This window comes from Eurytemora carolleeae, unplaced genomic scaffold, assembly GCF_000591075.1.
Source record: "Eurytemora carolleeae unplaced genomic scaffold, Eaff_2.0 scaffold2097, whole genome shotgun sequence".
Taxonomy (NCBI): Eukaryota; Metazoa; Arthropoda; class Copepoda; order Calanoida; family Temoridae; genus Eurytemora; species Eurytemora carolleeae.
In genome coordinates, this window is record NW_019397982.1 from 1 (window position 1) to 15,339 (window position 15,339).

The 15,339-nt window shown below is 31.8% G+C and overlaps 1 protein-coding gene and 1 long non-coding RNA gene across 3 annotated transcripts; one reads left to right on the forward strand and one right to left on the reverse strand.

Moving 5' to 3' along the window:
- Positions 1 to 2,344: 2,344 nt before the first annotated feature.
- Positions 2,345 to 13,369, forward strand: LOC111716513 (histone-lysine N-methyltransferase SETD7; the record flags this gene model as incomplete). 2 transcript variants are annotated; one of them, XM_023491990.1, is given in 11 exon segments in its annotated part: positions 2,345 to 2,417; positions 3,004 to 3,137; positions 6,400 to 6,473; positions 7,875 to 7,951; positions 8,012 to 8,055; positions 8,270 to 8,338; positions 8,997 to 9,074; positions 9,835 to 9,919; positions 12,500 to 12,543; positions 12,605 to 12,640; positions 13,079 to 13,369. In XM_023491990.1, coding segments are annotated over 10 exon segments (726 nt in total). In that variant the 3' UTR covers positions 13,173 to 13,369.
- A 189-nt stretch (positions 13,370 to 13,558) lies between these two features.
- On the reverse strand, positions 13,559 to 14,925 carry LOC111716514 (uncharacterized). Its single transcript, XR_002768515.1, has 2 exons — positions 14,203 to 14,925; positions 13,559 to 14,113 (listed from the first exon to the last, which is right to left on the reverse strand). It is a non-coding gene; the product is annotated as an uncharacterized LOC111716514 (long non-coding RNA).
- Between the last annotated feature and the right edge of the window lie 414 nt (positions 14,926 to 15,339).

Consider the following 15,339-nt stretch of genomic DNA (forward strand, 5'->3'; position numbering starts at 1 on the left):
GTGATTTTATGCACAAGACTTAAATCTCCAGTTTGTGCATCAAGGTCTGTAGTCAGGGTTCTCAGGTTCATAAACTGGGTCTTTAGTTTCTTTACAAGTGCGTTCTCAGGATCTTCAGTTCCAGCAGCAGCATCCTCATCCTCATCTACACTCTCTACTTCCTCCAGAACTCCCCTCTCTGAGTTGATAGGAGTCTCAGGCAAGAATGTTAGTTTTAATAATCTGTTATCAATTGCTAAGGCCAACTTTGTCTTTTTTGCTATGTGTTCCTTCAGAGCTCCCAGCATTTTGGCATCTGGGGAGGGGTTTAGAAGGGTTTTAATTGGTTCCAAAATTTGCAGAAGGATTTGGGTTTTCTGTTCCTTTAATTGCCTTTGGTTTTGGACAGCTGTCCTCATTTCCTTTGGCATCAAACTTTGCATGAATTTCTCTGCTAGGGTAAATTTAGTGTTGCTAGAATCTTCTTCTAGGATAAGATTCAGATTGGCAGAACAGAGTAGAGGTTCTGTGACTTCCGGGTCTATGAGGGCATCCTCAAAGGACCGGCCTGCTTCAACATTTTCTCGTTTAGTGGTATGTCTCCACTTTTTTAGAAGTTTTTCCGCTGTTTTTCTTTCGTTTTGACATTGGGAAATTTCATCTAGGGTTCTTCTTTTCAGGGATTTTAACTCTTCTGGATCATGGTTCAACTGGATGTTGAGTATCTCCCAGTCTCCATCCTCCTGTCTTCCGATGATCTCGCATATATTCTTGCATTGGGTTTGATATGCAGATTGGGCGGCTATCTGGGACTCCCTAGTTCCTATCTTCTTTAAGATTAAAGGGAGGTTGGAAGGAAGGTTGGTGGTATCATCCTGATGGAGGAGAGTTTCTTCTATTTGTTTTTTTAGGGATGTGAGGGGTTCCAACTCAAAAGGTAGTATGCCTGAAATAACATTTTCGGATACATTAAAGGTGGCTAAGAAGTGGGAAATGGAGCTAGCCATTCTCGGAATCTAATATGTCTGCATATTTAACAGAATATGAGAAAGTTAATGGTCCCTTTAACTTGTATTGTTCACTGTGTGATAGTTTTATCTATCTATCTACTAGTGCAAGAGCTTAGTGTGCTATCTATCTATCACAGTATACAGGTAGATACACTAACACTGGTGCACTATCTACCTATCACAGTATACAAGTAGGTATACTGACATGGTTCCAAGGTAATTTGAAAGTTCCGACACTAGAACCAACACCATTACTCATTAGAGCTATGGTACTTTCCAACCATTAGAACTTGATCCACTCTGATATTAGTACTGTTAGAGTCGGCACACTCTAAAAAGCTCACTGTATGTAAATGAAACATAGAGTTGTATTTTCTTTATTCACACTCATTCTATCCACATATTCAGCTTCAGGAACGTACTAATATAAATCACAAGTTGATAAAAGAACTAGAAACAATAAGAATAAAAAGATTAAAACAGTAAATACTAAATAACCATTTGTTGTTAACATCAATAGACTCAATAGTTATTTGTTTAAATCATAATCAATAATTTATCAACTCTTAGACCTAATAGTTCAGATAATACGGGTTACTACAAAGCAAGCCTTGCCAGGACTAACTTAAAAACAACTCAAATAAATCTTTACTTAAAAAAGGAATACTATATGCGTAGGGAAAAAAATCTCTACATAAACATAATTCTTCTTGTACCATGGATACATTCTATGGTATTTTGGAAGAATTTTTACCCCTGGTTGGCAGGTATATATCTGAAACCTTGTCTAGTCCAACCAAGAATGCAATACAGGTTGCTTCAAAAATATTAAGATCTCTTCTGCATATGCACGGTCCAAACAGCTGTTGGTTTGCAAAGACTATATAGTGTGGAAGACGATACCTAGCCGCCTAAAACAAGACCCACAAGAATGAGATAGAACGGATACGGGGCATTGCACTTTGAATCTACACGTGTGATATTGATATCAACTCATGTTCTGAACCCTCTAGTAATAAGCTATAAGAAATATATATACTGGAAGTTACTTTATGCGTTTCATTAGAGTTTGACCGTACGTCCTCTATAATAGGATATTCTAATAAATGTATAAACTATTTTGCATAAGATAACAACGCACCCTGATCTCTAATAGTTCTCCTTAAATCTATTTAATTTGTAAATGTAAACTCGTTCTGTACACAGATACATGTATTTTAGCAATAAACTTGTTCTTATCTTATCTAGGAATAAACTAAAGTTGGCTTTGTAGGTTTCAATAATAGGTACCAACTTTCACAACTTATTTTCCCTGCTCTATACCTCTAAGTAATCGTGATATAATCGTATTTCAGGAATGACCGATTAACAGGGAAAGTAGTTTATTTCTATCCAAACTTGTGGCTCACCATATTAGCTGAATTCAAGGTATTCTAGGCTTCTTAGGGCGCTTCGCACCCCCTTTCTAGTAATACATTCAGCTTTTTCTCCCCCCCCCCCAAACCTGGAAAAGGTTATCGAGTAATGCTATTTTTAAAAATTCATATGCTAAATTCTAAAATCTTAATTTATTTTCAAAGGAGTTATTTCTTTAAATTTTAGACCATTAAAAACCTTTGAAAAAGGAATTGAGTCTTTGTAACAAACTCTGATTTGCTAATACCTATATTTTTTCCATCTGATGGTGTAAACCTTTGATATTTCAAACTTAGATATTTTCATCTAACAAAATTCATAGTTTGAAATATCTAAGGTCTACGGAATTGGATTACAAAGTTATAGAGATTAGAAAATCATAGTTTGTGACAAAGACTCAATTCCTTTGTATTGTAATATGAACAACTGAAGGAGGGGGTGGGGAGGGAGAGGATTCTGCAAAGCACCCCACCATCCACAATTTTTCATCATGATAACATTGGCATATACTTTGTAAAAGTAAAACTTTTCGCGTATTTTACAACAAAAACAATCCAATTGTAATGTTACTGGCTCGCAGTTTCATGTTTTGTGCCAGGATGGTAAAATGGTAAATGGCGAGGAGTGTATTCTGATAGATATACAACTAGAGGAAGGTTTTCTTCTGAAACCTATTCTTCAAAATCTGAATAATGGAAGAAAACTGGAATATGAACATCCAACTGCCACACGGTAAGATATGAATCCTAGAATTTGGAACAAAAACTTGCAACAAACTTGATTTTCTCATTCTAGAATTTGGAACAAAAACTTGAAACAACTTGATTTTCTCATCCTAGAATTAGGAACAAAACTTGAACAAACTTGATTTTCTCATCCTAGAATTTGGAACAAAAACTTGTAAAATATGTCGAGAAAATCTTGACTTTAGAATTGCCGGTTCTGAACTAGTCTGACCTTGTAACACACACTTGCACTTGACATGGACGTTCAAGATTAACTGTCAAATCAACACAAGAACAGAAATGAACCTTTCTTTTACAAGAATGTTTGTAGTAAACATCTACTCCATAACAAGTTCTTGAAACGTATCTATCCAGGTACAATCTGTCCGCTATCAGAACGACTTAATATATATAATACATATATATAAATATATATATATAGATAACCCTTATGGCCCCGTTTCCTGTACTGTGTATTGTGTAAATATATAGAAAATATATTTTGAAAGGAGTGTTTGGTATCTCTCTGTGTACAGAGTAAATCTACCAAGGAAACCTAGGAAACAGTAGATTTTAAGTCCTACTCCAAAATTATAAGTATTTAAAGGGAGTGACTGGCAATGTATGGTGTTGAACTGAGATTGCAGTATTATTGTGAAACATTTAAAATTTATTTGAGATCTTTCAGACGTTTTTACGGTGCATATTTGTTCAGTAAAAATCCAAATTCAATATTAGAAATTCTCATTGATTGTCAATTTTGGAGGGATAATTTTGTGCTCTTACAAAACCAATATGCACTGTAAAAACGTCTGATAGGTCTCAAATGAATCCAAAAAGAATTCTTAATAATACTACAATTTCAGTTCCACTACCATACATTGCCAGTCACTCCCTTTAAATATTTTTAATTCTGGAATTGGATTTAAAATCTAATAGCATACTGTTTCCTAGGTAATTTTACTCTGTACACAGAGAGATACAATACATTCCCTGGATTTTACTCCAGATAGACCCAACGTACCTTATTAACTAGTCAAAACATTTTTCATCAAAAAGAAAACAAATTTTAAATTTGCAGCTGAAGTTCTTTTGCATTTGATATATAACTCATTAAACATTGAATACCAAGCAATAATCGTCAGCAGGAAAAATGGAAATGGGCTTAAAGATGTGGATCAAGCTTATAATTCTAGTAGTTTATGTTGGACTGATGGCCATTGTACCAGAAATGCCAAACTCCTATACGCTTATAGTAAATTGTCTTGGATTTTGTCTGACTATAATTTCCTCAGTATTTCTGCTATGGTTTCTTGAGACAAGGCCAATAGCCCAGAAGAATTTGTTAAATAGAATACTAGTTCTGTTTGTGATGCTACTACTTTTAACAACTGTTCGGAGCTTTCTCACCTCAGTCTTGTCATACTTTTGGAACATGAACCTAGCACACCTCATAGAAGAGCATCCTTTGCTTACAGTAGAGCTGCTCTCCACAAGATCTTACATGATACTAACTACTACTGTGATGTGCAGCTTATCAGGAGGACGATTGCTGCTGTTTGTAAACCCTGTACTGTTTAACCAAATTCGTCCAAGCACTGGGGCTTGTGTTGTTACTTTGATAGCCATTACAACAGAAGCCATAGATATTGTTTATAACTGTTTTATATGCGCTGACCAAGTTTCCATAAAACACGATATGGTGGTGCTGATGTTTAAAATCGAAATGGGGATTCCTGTTAATTTCACGACACCAACAGTGGGAAAAGAAGACCAGCAGAAACCATGTTTCCACTTACCAATAATTACTCTAATGACACTTCTATCAATATTGCTAGAAGTATCAAAGTTATCTTACATCCTAATTAAAGAGTTCATCAAGTTCAAGAAGGCAAACCAAGTTGCACCAAGGGCTAAACAAACCAATGTTCCATCATTGGGACCCAGTCTACCGAAGAGGCCAAATAGGATGCACAACTCGAGTCGTTCCAAATCTTTAACCGAGATAGGAGCCAACTCAGCTAAACAAATAGTATTGAGAAGGCACTCCTTCTCTCAACTTGAAAGTAAACAGCTAAAAGACAATGAGAATAAGGTGTTGACAATCAAAGAACCGTCAGTCGCAGCTGCTGATAGACTTAAAAACAAAAAACTGAAAAGATACAGAAATGTAATTCAACTAGTGTGCCTCAGAACAGGAAGCTTTATCACTGTGTTTGGATTGATAGGGCTGATCACCTTCTTAATGTCCTTTCAAAGTTTTGGGATAATGATTAGACTCATTTCGTACATTCTGGTAATTCTTCTAGTCTATTTTGACAAGGATATTTTAGAGTTTGTTAGAGGAAAGCTTAGCTTCTCTCCAGCTTAATGCCTCAGAAAACTGGTTCACTATCTGGAAATAAATTTAACTTTTTTAAAGAACTTTCCAGAGTTGAAGATAGATTGATTGATGAAAGTAATTAGTGCAACATATTATTTATCAATTGTAAATTGTGGTTTTGTAAAAAGTAAAAAAAAATTTTTTTTAATTGTTAGAAAATATTTATTGCATTTGTAGAATTATGCTTGTTGTTCAGTATAAAACTAATAAAAAATCATCTGTTTTACCATTGTGTGATACATGAATGATAAGAATTAGAATAATTTATTATTTATTATTTATTATGGGCACATACCTTCAGATCTAATTTATTTTTGTTCATTCATTGTGTATTCATTAGTGTCAATTCATTTTCCTTTGTAATTTAAATTAACGATCATTAGTTCAAGAGAATCGTTTGTTTAGTAGAATGGTTTCACATGGCAATCAATGACCGTTTTTATTTTTTATGTATACAATCCATTGTGTTTGTTCAATTTTTGTCAATTTTTACTGATTAACGCCATCCTTCTCGAATTTTTTATTTTTTCTAATCCTCTTTGATTTGTCTAATAATAGAAAAGGGTCTTACATTCAGAATTCTAGCATAATTTATAATTCTTTTGATTTTTTAAAGGAAAAAAATGTTAGTTAAAAATATCCTGAGATGGAGTTTAAAGAATTTAAGCCGCGGTTTAAATCCGCCAAAACCCGGTTTAAATTAAGCGCGGGCTTAAATCTTGAAACATTTGATACAATTTTAAGTGGAACCAACCATATTTAAACCGCGGCTTAAATTTAAACCGCCACTCAAATTCTTTAAATTCGGCCACTGTTTAATTTATTTAACAAAAAGTTATTGCCTTTCAAATAAAATTTAAAAAAATTTCTTTCACTTTTTTTATAGGATGGGCCAACATTTAAAGCAGAGAGATATGTTTGAAAATATCTCAGTTTATATTTCACAGTCTAGGGTTCAAGGTAAAGTAGTGGTTCTACAGTGGTACAGAAGTAATTATTTTTAAAAACTAATTTAGTTTTTTAGTTAAAACTTAACAAGGATAATGACTATTATCACTGCCCGCTTATAGATATGCTTCTATCTACCAATCTATACTATTTTGGGCCAGTGTAAATATAATTTTGTGGGTGTGCTTCACAGCTGTTATATCTGAGTGGACCCTAGATTTGTTTTGGAAAATTTTTAAACATCTATGAAGTACTTACGGTTTGACTCTAACAATTTTCATGCTGACTGTCGTTCATTTATTAAAATAATTTGTTCTTTTAAAAAAGTTTAAAAGTGAAATTATGATACAAAGAAGGAGGCTAAAATTTACCAAGTTTAAAGGGAGTGTTCGTAAAAAATGAAAGGGGGGATAGGCTTACGGCAAAAAATAATCTCTTTTGATCGCTATTAATTCTACTTTATTTGTTGCGTCTATAAGGAGAAAATTTTTAAAAATGATGTATGCTGAATAACCCTAATTGAGAAAGTTGCAATCCACGACTAGGATCGAAAAAAATAAATTTAATTTCAAACAAATCATTCAGATATTACAACCTAGAGTCATCGTTTATTTTTCGCCACATTTGTATGTAGTTAATTTTGCCTAATATTTTTTTACTTATGCACTTAAAAGAACAATTTTTTCCGCTAGGTGTCTCTGCCAAGTGGAATCATTGAAAGCATCGAGAGCAGAGACAAGTTGTGTATTGCAATTTACTCAACTTGGGTGCATGCTACATTATTATTCGGTACAAGTCTTTTTCTCCTTATAGATGCAACAAATAGAAGTAAGATTAGTAGCGGTCAAAAGTGCTTATTTTTCGCCTTATAACCACTTTCAGTTTTCCGCGAACACTCCCTTTAAAGACCTGCAAATGTTACGAAAAGCAAAGATAAATTTTCAAGTCCAGGGTCCAATGTCTAACGTACTGTATGATACCCCAACAATAAAATTACATCAAACCTTGACTATGATATAACCATTCTGTCATATATCCATGAATATTGACCTCTGTACGTACATATTACATAAACATGTTTTTAAGTGATATAGTATTTTTTTAACGTCTGGATTCCAATAATTTTTCTTCTCTGTCTCTGCTGCATGAAGTCACAAGTTGCCTTTAAGGGGAGTGACCGGCTCTGTAAGGTAGTTGAACTGAGTATTCAATGTTGTGGAAAACTGCATACTCAGTTCAACTACCTTACATAGCCGGTCACTCTCTTTAAAGAGAAATCACAATAAACAGACAGACAGAAAAACAAAACTGTCTTTTCTATATTTGCTTATAACAAGAGTACCATTGAGGAAAGGCATACACAGAATAAAATGAAGTAACTTGAAAGTACTTGAAGTGTCATGTATTGTATAGGAGCAGGCGAAGGACTCTTTGCAAAATCAAGAATTCAAAAAGAAAATATAATTTGTTTCTTTAATGGGGTCAGGAAGGTAAAATTCAAATAAAATAGTTTATTAGAATTTAAATTAAATTTTCAATTTCCTTTTTAGAGAAAACTATTCCGTACTGTGGCTGGGGTTGATGAAGAATTCAGGAAAGTTGATTAATTCGTATTTTTATTCAAACAAGATAATTGATACTTTATGAAAAGGAAATGAAGACACCATGAAACTTATCCAATGCTTTTTCAATTGATCTGCTATTTTTAGAGTGGAAAGCTCGATTTTCAACGGTACCCTTAATGGTTACCTTGATATTATGTCTTTAAGTCCTTTAATGAGATGAATTAATTGAAAATGTTTGGTCAGTGATTACAGAATAGAACTTGATTACCAAATTAGCTTGGATGTGCCTGATCAGTTTACAAGTATTTCAAGGTATTTCATAATTTGTTTTCATAGTTTAACAAAAGTTTATTTTCTAGGCTTGAATGGCGCTTCGCACCCCTTTCATATAAACAATTTTAGCTTTGAACACTGAAAGTTGCCCTTTTTAAGCTTTCTTAAAATTGTTGCATTAAAAAAAAGTGTATTTCGACGTTTTTCACGGGCAAAAATGTTGGTAATTTTCTAGAGAACGATAGTTGGACCCAAAACTTTCAACTTGGGCAAGCAATAAACCTTATTTGGGGTCATGTGAGTTGTCTCAAAAATTTTGGGCTAGATGGGTTTAGCCTTTTTTGCTTTTATTGGATACAAACAAACAAAAAAGACACCAAGACAGAAAAGCAAAGTATATTTATATATATATATAATGTGCAAATGACACAAATGTGCAAATGACACAAATGTGCAAACGACACAAATGTGCATCAGGCATTTCTGGGACAGAGAGAAGAACATTTTCTTATATAATTGTGCATCAGGCATTTCTGGGACAGAGAGAAGAACATTTTCTTATATAATTGTGCATCAGGCAATTCTGGGACAGAGAGAAGAACATTTTCTTATATAATTGTGCATTTAACTCTTTGATTAAAAGGTCACTTACGTTTGAGTTCACAGTCCTTTTAATTTGTAATTTTATAATTTTTAGTTACAATGCAACCTTGGGACATAAAGCCTGCCATTCCTTCAATCCAAACTCATATTTTTCACAAGTTTATCATCCCAGGTAGAGTTTCAAAGGTAAATAATTCAATTTAATTTAAAATTAGTCTTTCATATATTACAACCTGTAAATGTGGAATTCAATTTGATGGATTCATTTATAGTTGATATTTAATAATATTTTTATTCTTTTAATATAATACTTTAAACGGTGTCGCTAGGTGTCACTAGGTGTCACTAGGTGTCACTAGGTGTCACTAGGTGTCACTAGGTGTCACTAGGTGTCGCTAGGTGTCGCTAGGTGTCACTAGGTGTCACTAGGTGTCGCTAGGTGTCACTAGGTGTCACTAGGTGTCGCTAGGTGTTGCTAGGTGTCTCTCCCATGCAAACCCCTTTAATTTCTAGGGCGGAGACGCCCTGCAGCCAAATAATCGTTGTTTAAGTAAATCGTGAACCAAAAAACATAAAATATATCATAAAATATCAACTATTTACCAATTTATCAAATTGAATTTGACATGTATAGGTTGTAATATCTGAATAGTTAATTTTAAATTCAATGAAATTATTTACTATTTGAGTGAAATAATACAACTCCGTGTCTTGCGTATGAGTTGTTTTTAACCCTATTATCCTTATAGGCGCAACAGTTAAAAGTAAAATTTAGTAGCGATCAATATCGAATTCAATTTGATAGCAGCCTATATCCCCTTTCATTTTTTTCAAACACTCCCTTTAAAGGGTAAATAAACAAAACAGATTCTAATGATTTCTTGGTTCTGCACTGAAATACAACATAACGATGAAATAATTTAAATCTATAGATTTGGAGAAATCATCAGTTTAATTGCATACCGGGATATACTAGAAGGAGAAGAGATTCTTGTAAATTATGGATACAACTTTCAGGTATTTTTATTCACTATAAATATTAAAATTAATGGGACGATGGTAGTTCCCTCCATTTCAAGTGCGGAACGTTCAATTTACAATGATACCCCTTAAACCTTTACTACGTAAAAGTGAGAAAGATACCGCTGGGTTTTGTCTGTAACAAACTAAAATCTATGAGAATTTTTTCAATTACTTTTTTGACACATGCGTTTTAGTTTTAAAATGTAATTATTTAGGGATACATAAAAGTATATGCGAGTTAAAATCAAAGCAAAGCATACCACTTTGAAATTGACCCTGTTGAGTCCTAAAAATTGAAAAGTTTAGCTTAGTCAAAAGTTTAAATGATATCATTTTGAATTGGATATAATCATATACCCCGCAATAAAGTGGGGGTCACTCAAAATACAGCCCCTTTAATAATCAATCGTTTAATCATTTCTAATGTTACTTAAACATAATAAAAAAGTAAAAAAAAATTTTGGAGCCCATCCAAAACATAGTATGACAAAACATATTAAAACAAAACGTATCAAATCAAAACATATCGTATCATATCCAACTACTAAACATAACAAAACAAAATAAAAAACATATCAATATACAAAATTTTCTAATATATAACTAAATCCGGGAATTTGAAAAAAAAATTGCAAATAAGTTCCATCCAGACTGTAAACATGAAAGCAAGTAAACATCTTAAGTATTACCCCTTTTAAGACCAAAGCTCACTTTCATAACTGAACAATCACTGAAAGTATTTCTTTTTATTAAGATTGAATTAACTGCTAAATTATTTCTAAATCTGTTTCTCCATTTTATTTTTTTAAGTAATTAGAATAGAGTTGATTTCATTTCCCGCATTTTAAATAAACAATTTTCCACATTACTAGTTAAATCTATAATGTAAGAAAAAAATAATATAAATATTTTGATTTCCCAATGCTATAATTGTAATAAATACAGCAATACAGTAATAAATAACATAAATAATTTTACAAAAAATTAATTATTTATTATTTTCATAAGATAATTTGTATTGCATACATTAAAAGAATTTACAATTAGTTTAAATCTTAATTTTTCTCTTGTCAATTGAGCTGGCTTCGGATCAGTGTAGGTCTTGTCTTTGAGCTCTTTGAGAAGTAGTTTAGCCAAAGTGTCTTATCTTCTAAGACCTAAAAAGGACTTCCCTGCAGTCTGTACTTCAGGCTGCATGGTCAGCAGTAAAACTTCTAAACCATCGTTCAGTTTGGTTTTTTATGGTGGGTTTATTATTCAAAATTTCATCACAGACAAATTTCTATAGGAAAGATCAGGGCTTTTCTGAAGCTTTTGGTTTCCTTTCCAATGAAATTGTTCTTCAGCAGTTTTTGATCAGGTTTGTCTCAATAAATCTGGCCCTGACAAAAGAAGTATCTGCTCTGTGGTTGTGGGACTTTTTTTATTGAAATCTCCACTTGTGATAGCTTTTCCTTTACAGCTTGGTATTACACACTTCCAGTAAGATTTTTCTTTTCTGGTAGAAATCAGGAGTACTGGGAAAAAAACTCCCTCCTGGAAAATATTTTTTCCACATTTCCTAAAAACCAAACAGCAAGGTTTCTCCATGAGAATTATTGAAAAACTGGATATGTATAAAATATTTGCATACATGTGTCTAATGTAAACAGTACAGTTTTACACATTATTTGGCCCAGGAATGTTTAAATTGATTTTTGTGAAAATCTTTAGGTTTTTAAATATGTAAGTTTCGGCAAACCCTATCTCAACATATATAATATGTTAGTTACCGCAAGTTATCAGAATTGTTCTGATTGACATTTATAGCTGACGAGTTGTACCTGGACTAATACAGTTCTTGACGAAGTTTTAAGAGTACGACATTTACAACATAATGATTTTCTAATTATAAAAGAACAGTATAATTCTATTTTCTATTTTTTCATATTTTAGCTTATTAAAAAATCTTGTTTTGTCACGTATGTGCGTAAATGCTTGAAAATTGACTTTGATATGAATTCGAGTAATTTTCTCTAACCCAGGATATGTTCCAAAAACGCGACATTATTAGCTGAAATGTGGTAATTGTTTCAAAATAGGGATATGTTCAAAAGTGAAATCAAGTATCATCAAAATCTAATTCTCACACCTTATTATTATTTTTAAGTTGGCATTTTTTTCTTCAATATAAAGTTTTAGCCATTTTTTATAAATGTATGGTGTAGTTTTGTTAAACTCGGCTTAGATTTACAGATAACTTTGCAGACTAGGCCCATTTCTAACACTCAGTGTTAGAAATGGGACAAGTGTTAGTTTTGGAACTATATTTCCCCTGAAATAAGAACAATTACCTATCTTTTGTATTTGATATGTTTTATACTTTAACATGTCTTGTGTTTGATATATTTTGTCGTGAATATGTTTTGTCGCTGGATATGTTTTGTGACAATATATTTTGTAGGAGATATGTTTATAGGTTATGTTTTGATATGTTTCGTTGGGATATGTTTTGTGATGATATGTTTAGTATGTGCTCCAAAATTTTGATTTATGAATATACTGATGAAAATAATGAACATGAATATTGTTAAGGGTGCTCCTACCTGGTATAAAAATCAGTGGATGTATCATCTAAGGCAAGATAATTGATGAATTTGTTTTCTGAGCTTTTATCAAATTTCTATACATATTTTTTAGGAAAGAATATCAATGGTCTATGGAAGACGTGCAAAGGTAAAATTTAAAAAAATTATTTTTAAGCATACACTGTAAATTTCACACATAAATCAATTACCAAATTTTGTGCGCTGTGTGAATTGTGTATTTTTTGACAATTTTTTTCAAATTTCTGAAAAATGTTGATTTTCACATTGATTTAATCCAATTTAAGAAATGATTTTTAGACACAAAATGTTGCTAAAGTGGTGCCATGATGTTAGGTACCGACTACCGACATGTTGGTTCCCTAACACTTCTCATTTTTGATGAATGCAAAACAAAAGAGCTGATTTTTTTATCAATACAATAAGATTTGCATTTTATTACCATGATTCAGATTTTTGAAATTCAATTTTCAAGTTCTAAATTTACAGTGAACCTTTTTAACAGTTTTTAATTTTTTAATAATTTAATTAAGATAAAAATTATGTTGACGCCATTTTGAAAATGCAGGTACGGAGAATCAGTGTACAGTTGTCCTGCAGCTCTGAGATCAGCTGACAGTCTTATTAAATCAAGAAAATCCCAATCTTGTTTTAAATATTAACATTCTCAATCATAACCACTGGGAATACCGTAATCACTGGGAATAGAGTTGAAAAAAAATTACATCTTATCATGAGAATAAAATTCAAAAATATGTTTTGTGTTGATATCCAGTAATAATCTCTTTTTCAGTTTATTTGTTTGTTTGTTTGGATGTACGATCATAACTCCTTAACCAATAAACCAGTTTACCTTTGATTTTTATTGGTAAGGTCCGTAGAACTACGCAGACATACTCTAAGTGTGGTTTAAAAATATTTCCTTGTGTTGGTAGACGAGGTAGACTTTTATAAGGAAACCCCAATGCAAAGCTGTCAGCTGGGTTCCCAAGCTAGTATTAAGTATTATGCAATTGAGATATATCTTAAACTCTCAAACAACCAAAAATACAATTTAACATTTATTATTAACATAAAGACATCAAGATATATTGCAACATTAACATACATTGAGAATAGACATATAAATCCCACCCTTAGCTGAACTGCAAACACGTGAATATAAATACTTAGGTAAATGGTGGATTTGTACATTAGAAAATTTGGTGCATTTTTTGACATGAAAAATTAAATTTTATAAATACTTTTACTTACTATTCAGCCTCTTTCTAATCTAATATAATACGACATATAACAAGAAAGAAGTAAGTAAAATGTTACTGGAATGCAAATACATTTATAAACATCTAAAATAATGTAATGAGACTTCAGAAGTTCAGAGACGATAGAACAGAAATAATACTGTCTTGATTTCTTGAACCAATGCAGTCTCTAAAAAGTATAAATTTTATTGACCGAATTTATAGATTTTTATAATATAGAATATAATAGAATATAGATTGGCATAGTCTCATAGTCTAATGTTATAAATGACCAAGTACTTAAGTTATGGCGTATTATTTTAAATTGGCATGATCGATTTTGGTTTCGTTTCAGGGTTTTTCTAAAATGTCCAAACTTGCGTGTTACAGGCGGAGCAAATTATGGTTTTAAAAAAACATATTTTTAAAATATTTAATTATTTCAAAACACCTAATATTGTTTTATATTTTTGCAAATATTCATACTATTTGTTCTTTGGTTAAGGGTTATTCATGGTTAATCATCATTATGCTTTTTTCAACAAAAAAAATTTTTTTTTGGGGAGATTATTAAGATTTTTAAAAGAATCAAGCTATTTTGATTACTTTTTGTGAACGGACTAGGCCATTAGACGACGACATTCTAATGCGTTTTTGCTTACAAACAAGCTTGAATCCTGTTATCCCAAATAAGTAATAAAATACAGAAGATATATAAAACTAAATTACTTCCGTTTTAATGTCACCATTTGATTATAGGTCGCAATTCGGAAAAGGGTGCATCTCGGATTGAATTTCACAAAACAATAACATTTTGATATATTGCAAATCAATTTACACTTTGTTTTACTCATGTTTTTTATTCTTTGAAAATGTTTTGTTTTATTTATCGGCTAATGTTAAGTAATGATGATTATACTTATCATTATGTTTTTTTGCAACTTTCTACTAATCTAAAAACTTATTCATGCAGGTACCTTTACAAATGAATATCATTTACTCTCAGAAAATTACAATTGATGAAATTTTTAACCCCCTTGGGATTCCAAGATAAACCCATGGTTTCATTGAATCTCAAGCGGTTTTGATTTCCATTGGTTTTTAAGGGACAGACCGGCTATGTAAGGTAGTTAACCTGAGTATGCAATGTTGTGGATAAATTCTTTAGAATTTATTTGAGATATATAAAACGTTTCCACGATGTATAATTACTGAATTTGAGCGCAAAGTGGACGTTCAAAATCATGTTTTTGGGTGGGTAAGTTTCCAGAATCGGGTTCTTTTAAACTATTAAATAACGACGACGAAAATATAGTAAAAATTCTTTAGTAAACTAATTAGATGTTTAGGAACATATTTCTCAAAAGAAATTTGTCAATAAATCGAAGTTAGAATTAATTATTTACTTTTTCATCATTATATTGAATTTCTTATTTTCTATGAATTTGTTTGCAGATTTCTTCAAATGTCGTCTTTTTAATAAAAATTCAAGAAAATCTTTGTAATTAAAGACAGATTATAGAAACTGATAATCGAATAAGATTACGTATTTTCGATGATAAGAGTTAATTTTTATTTTCTCAATCTG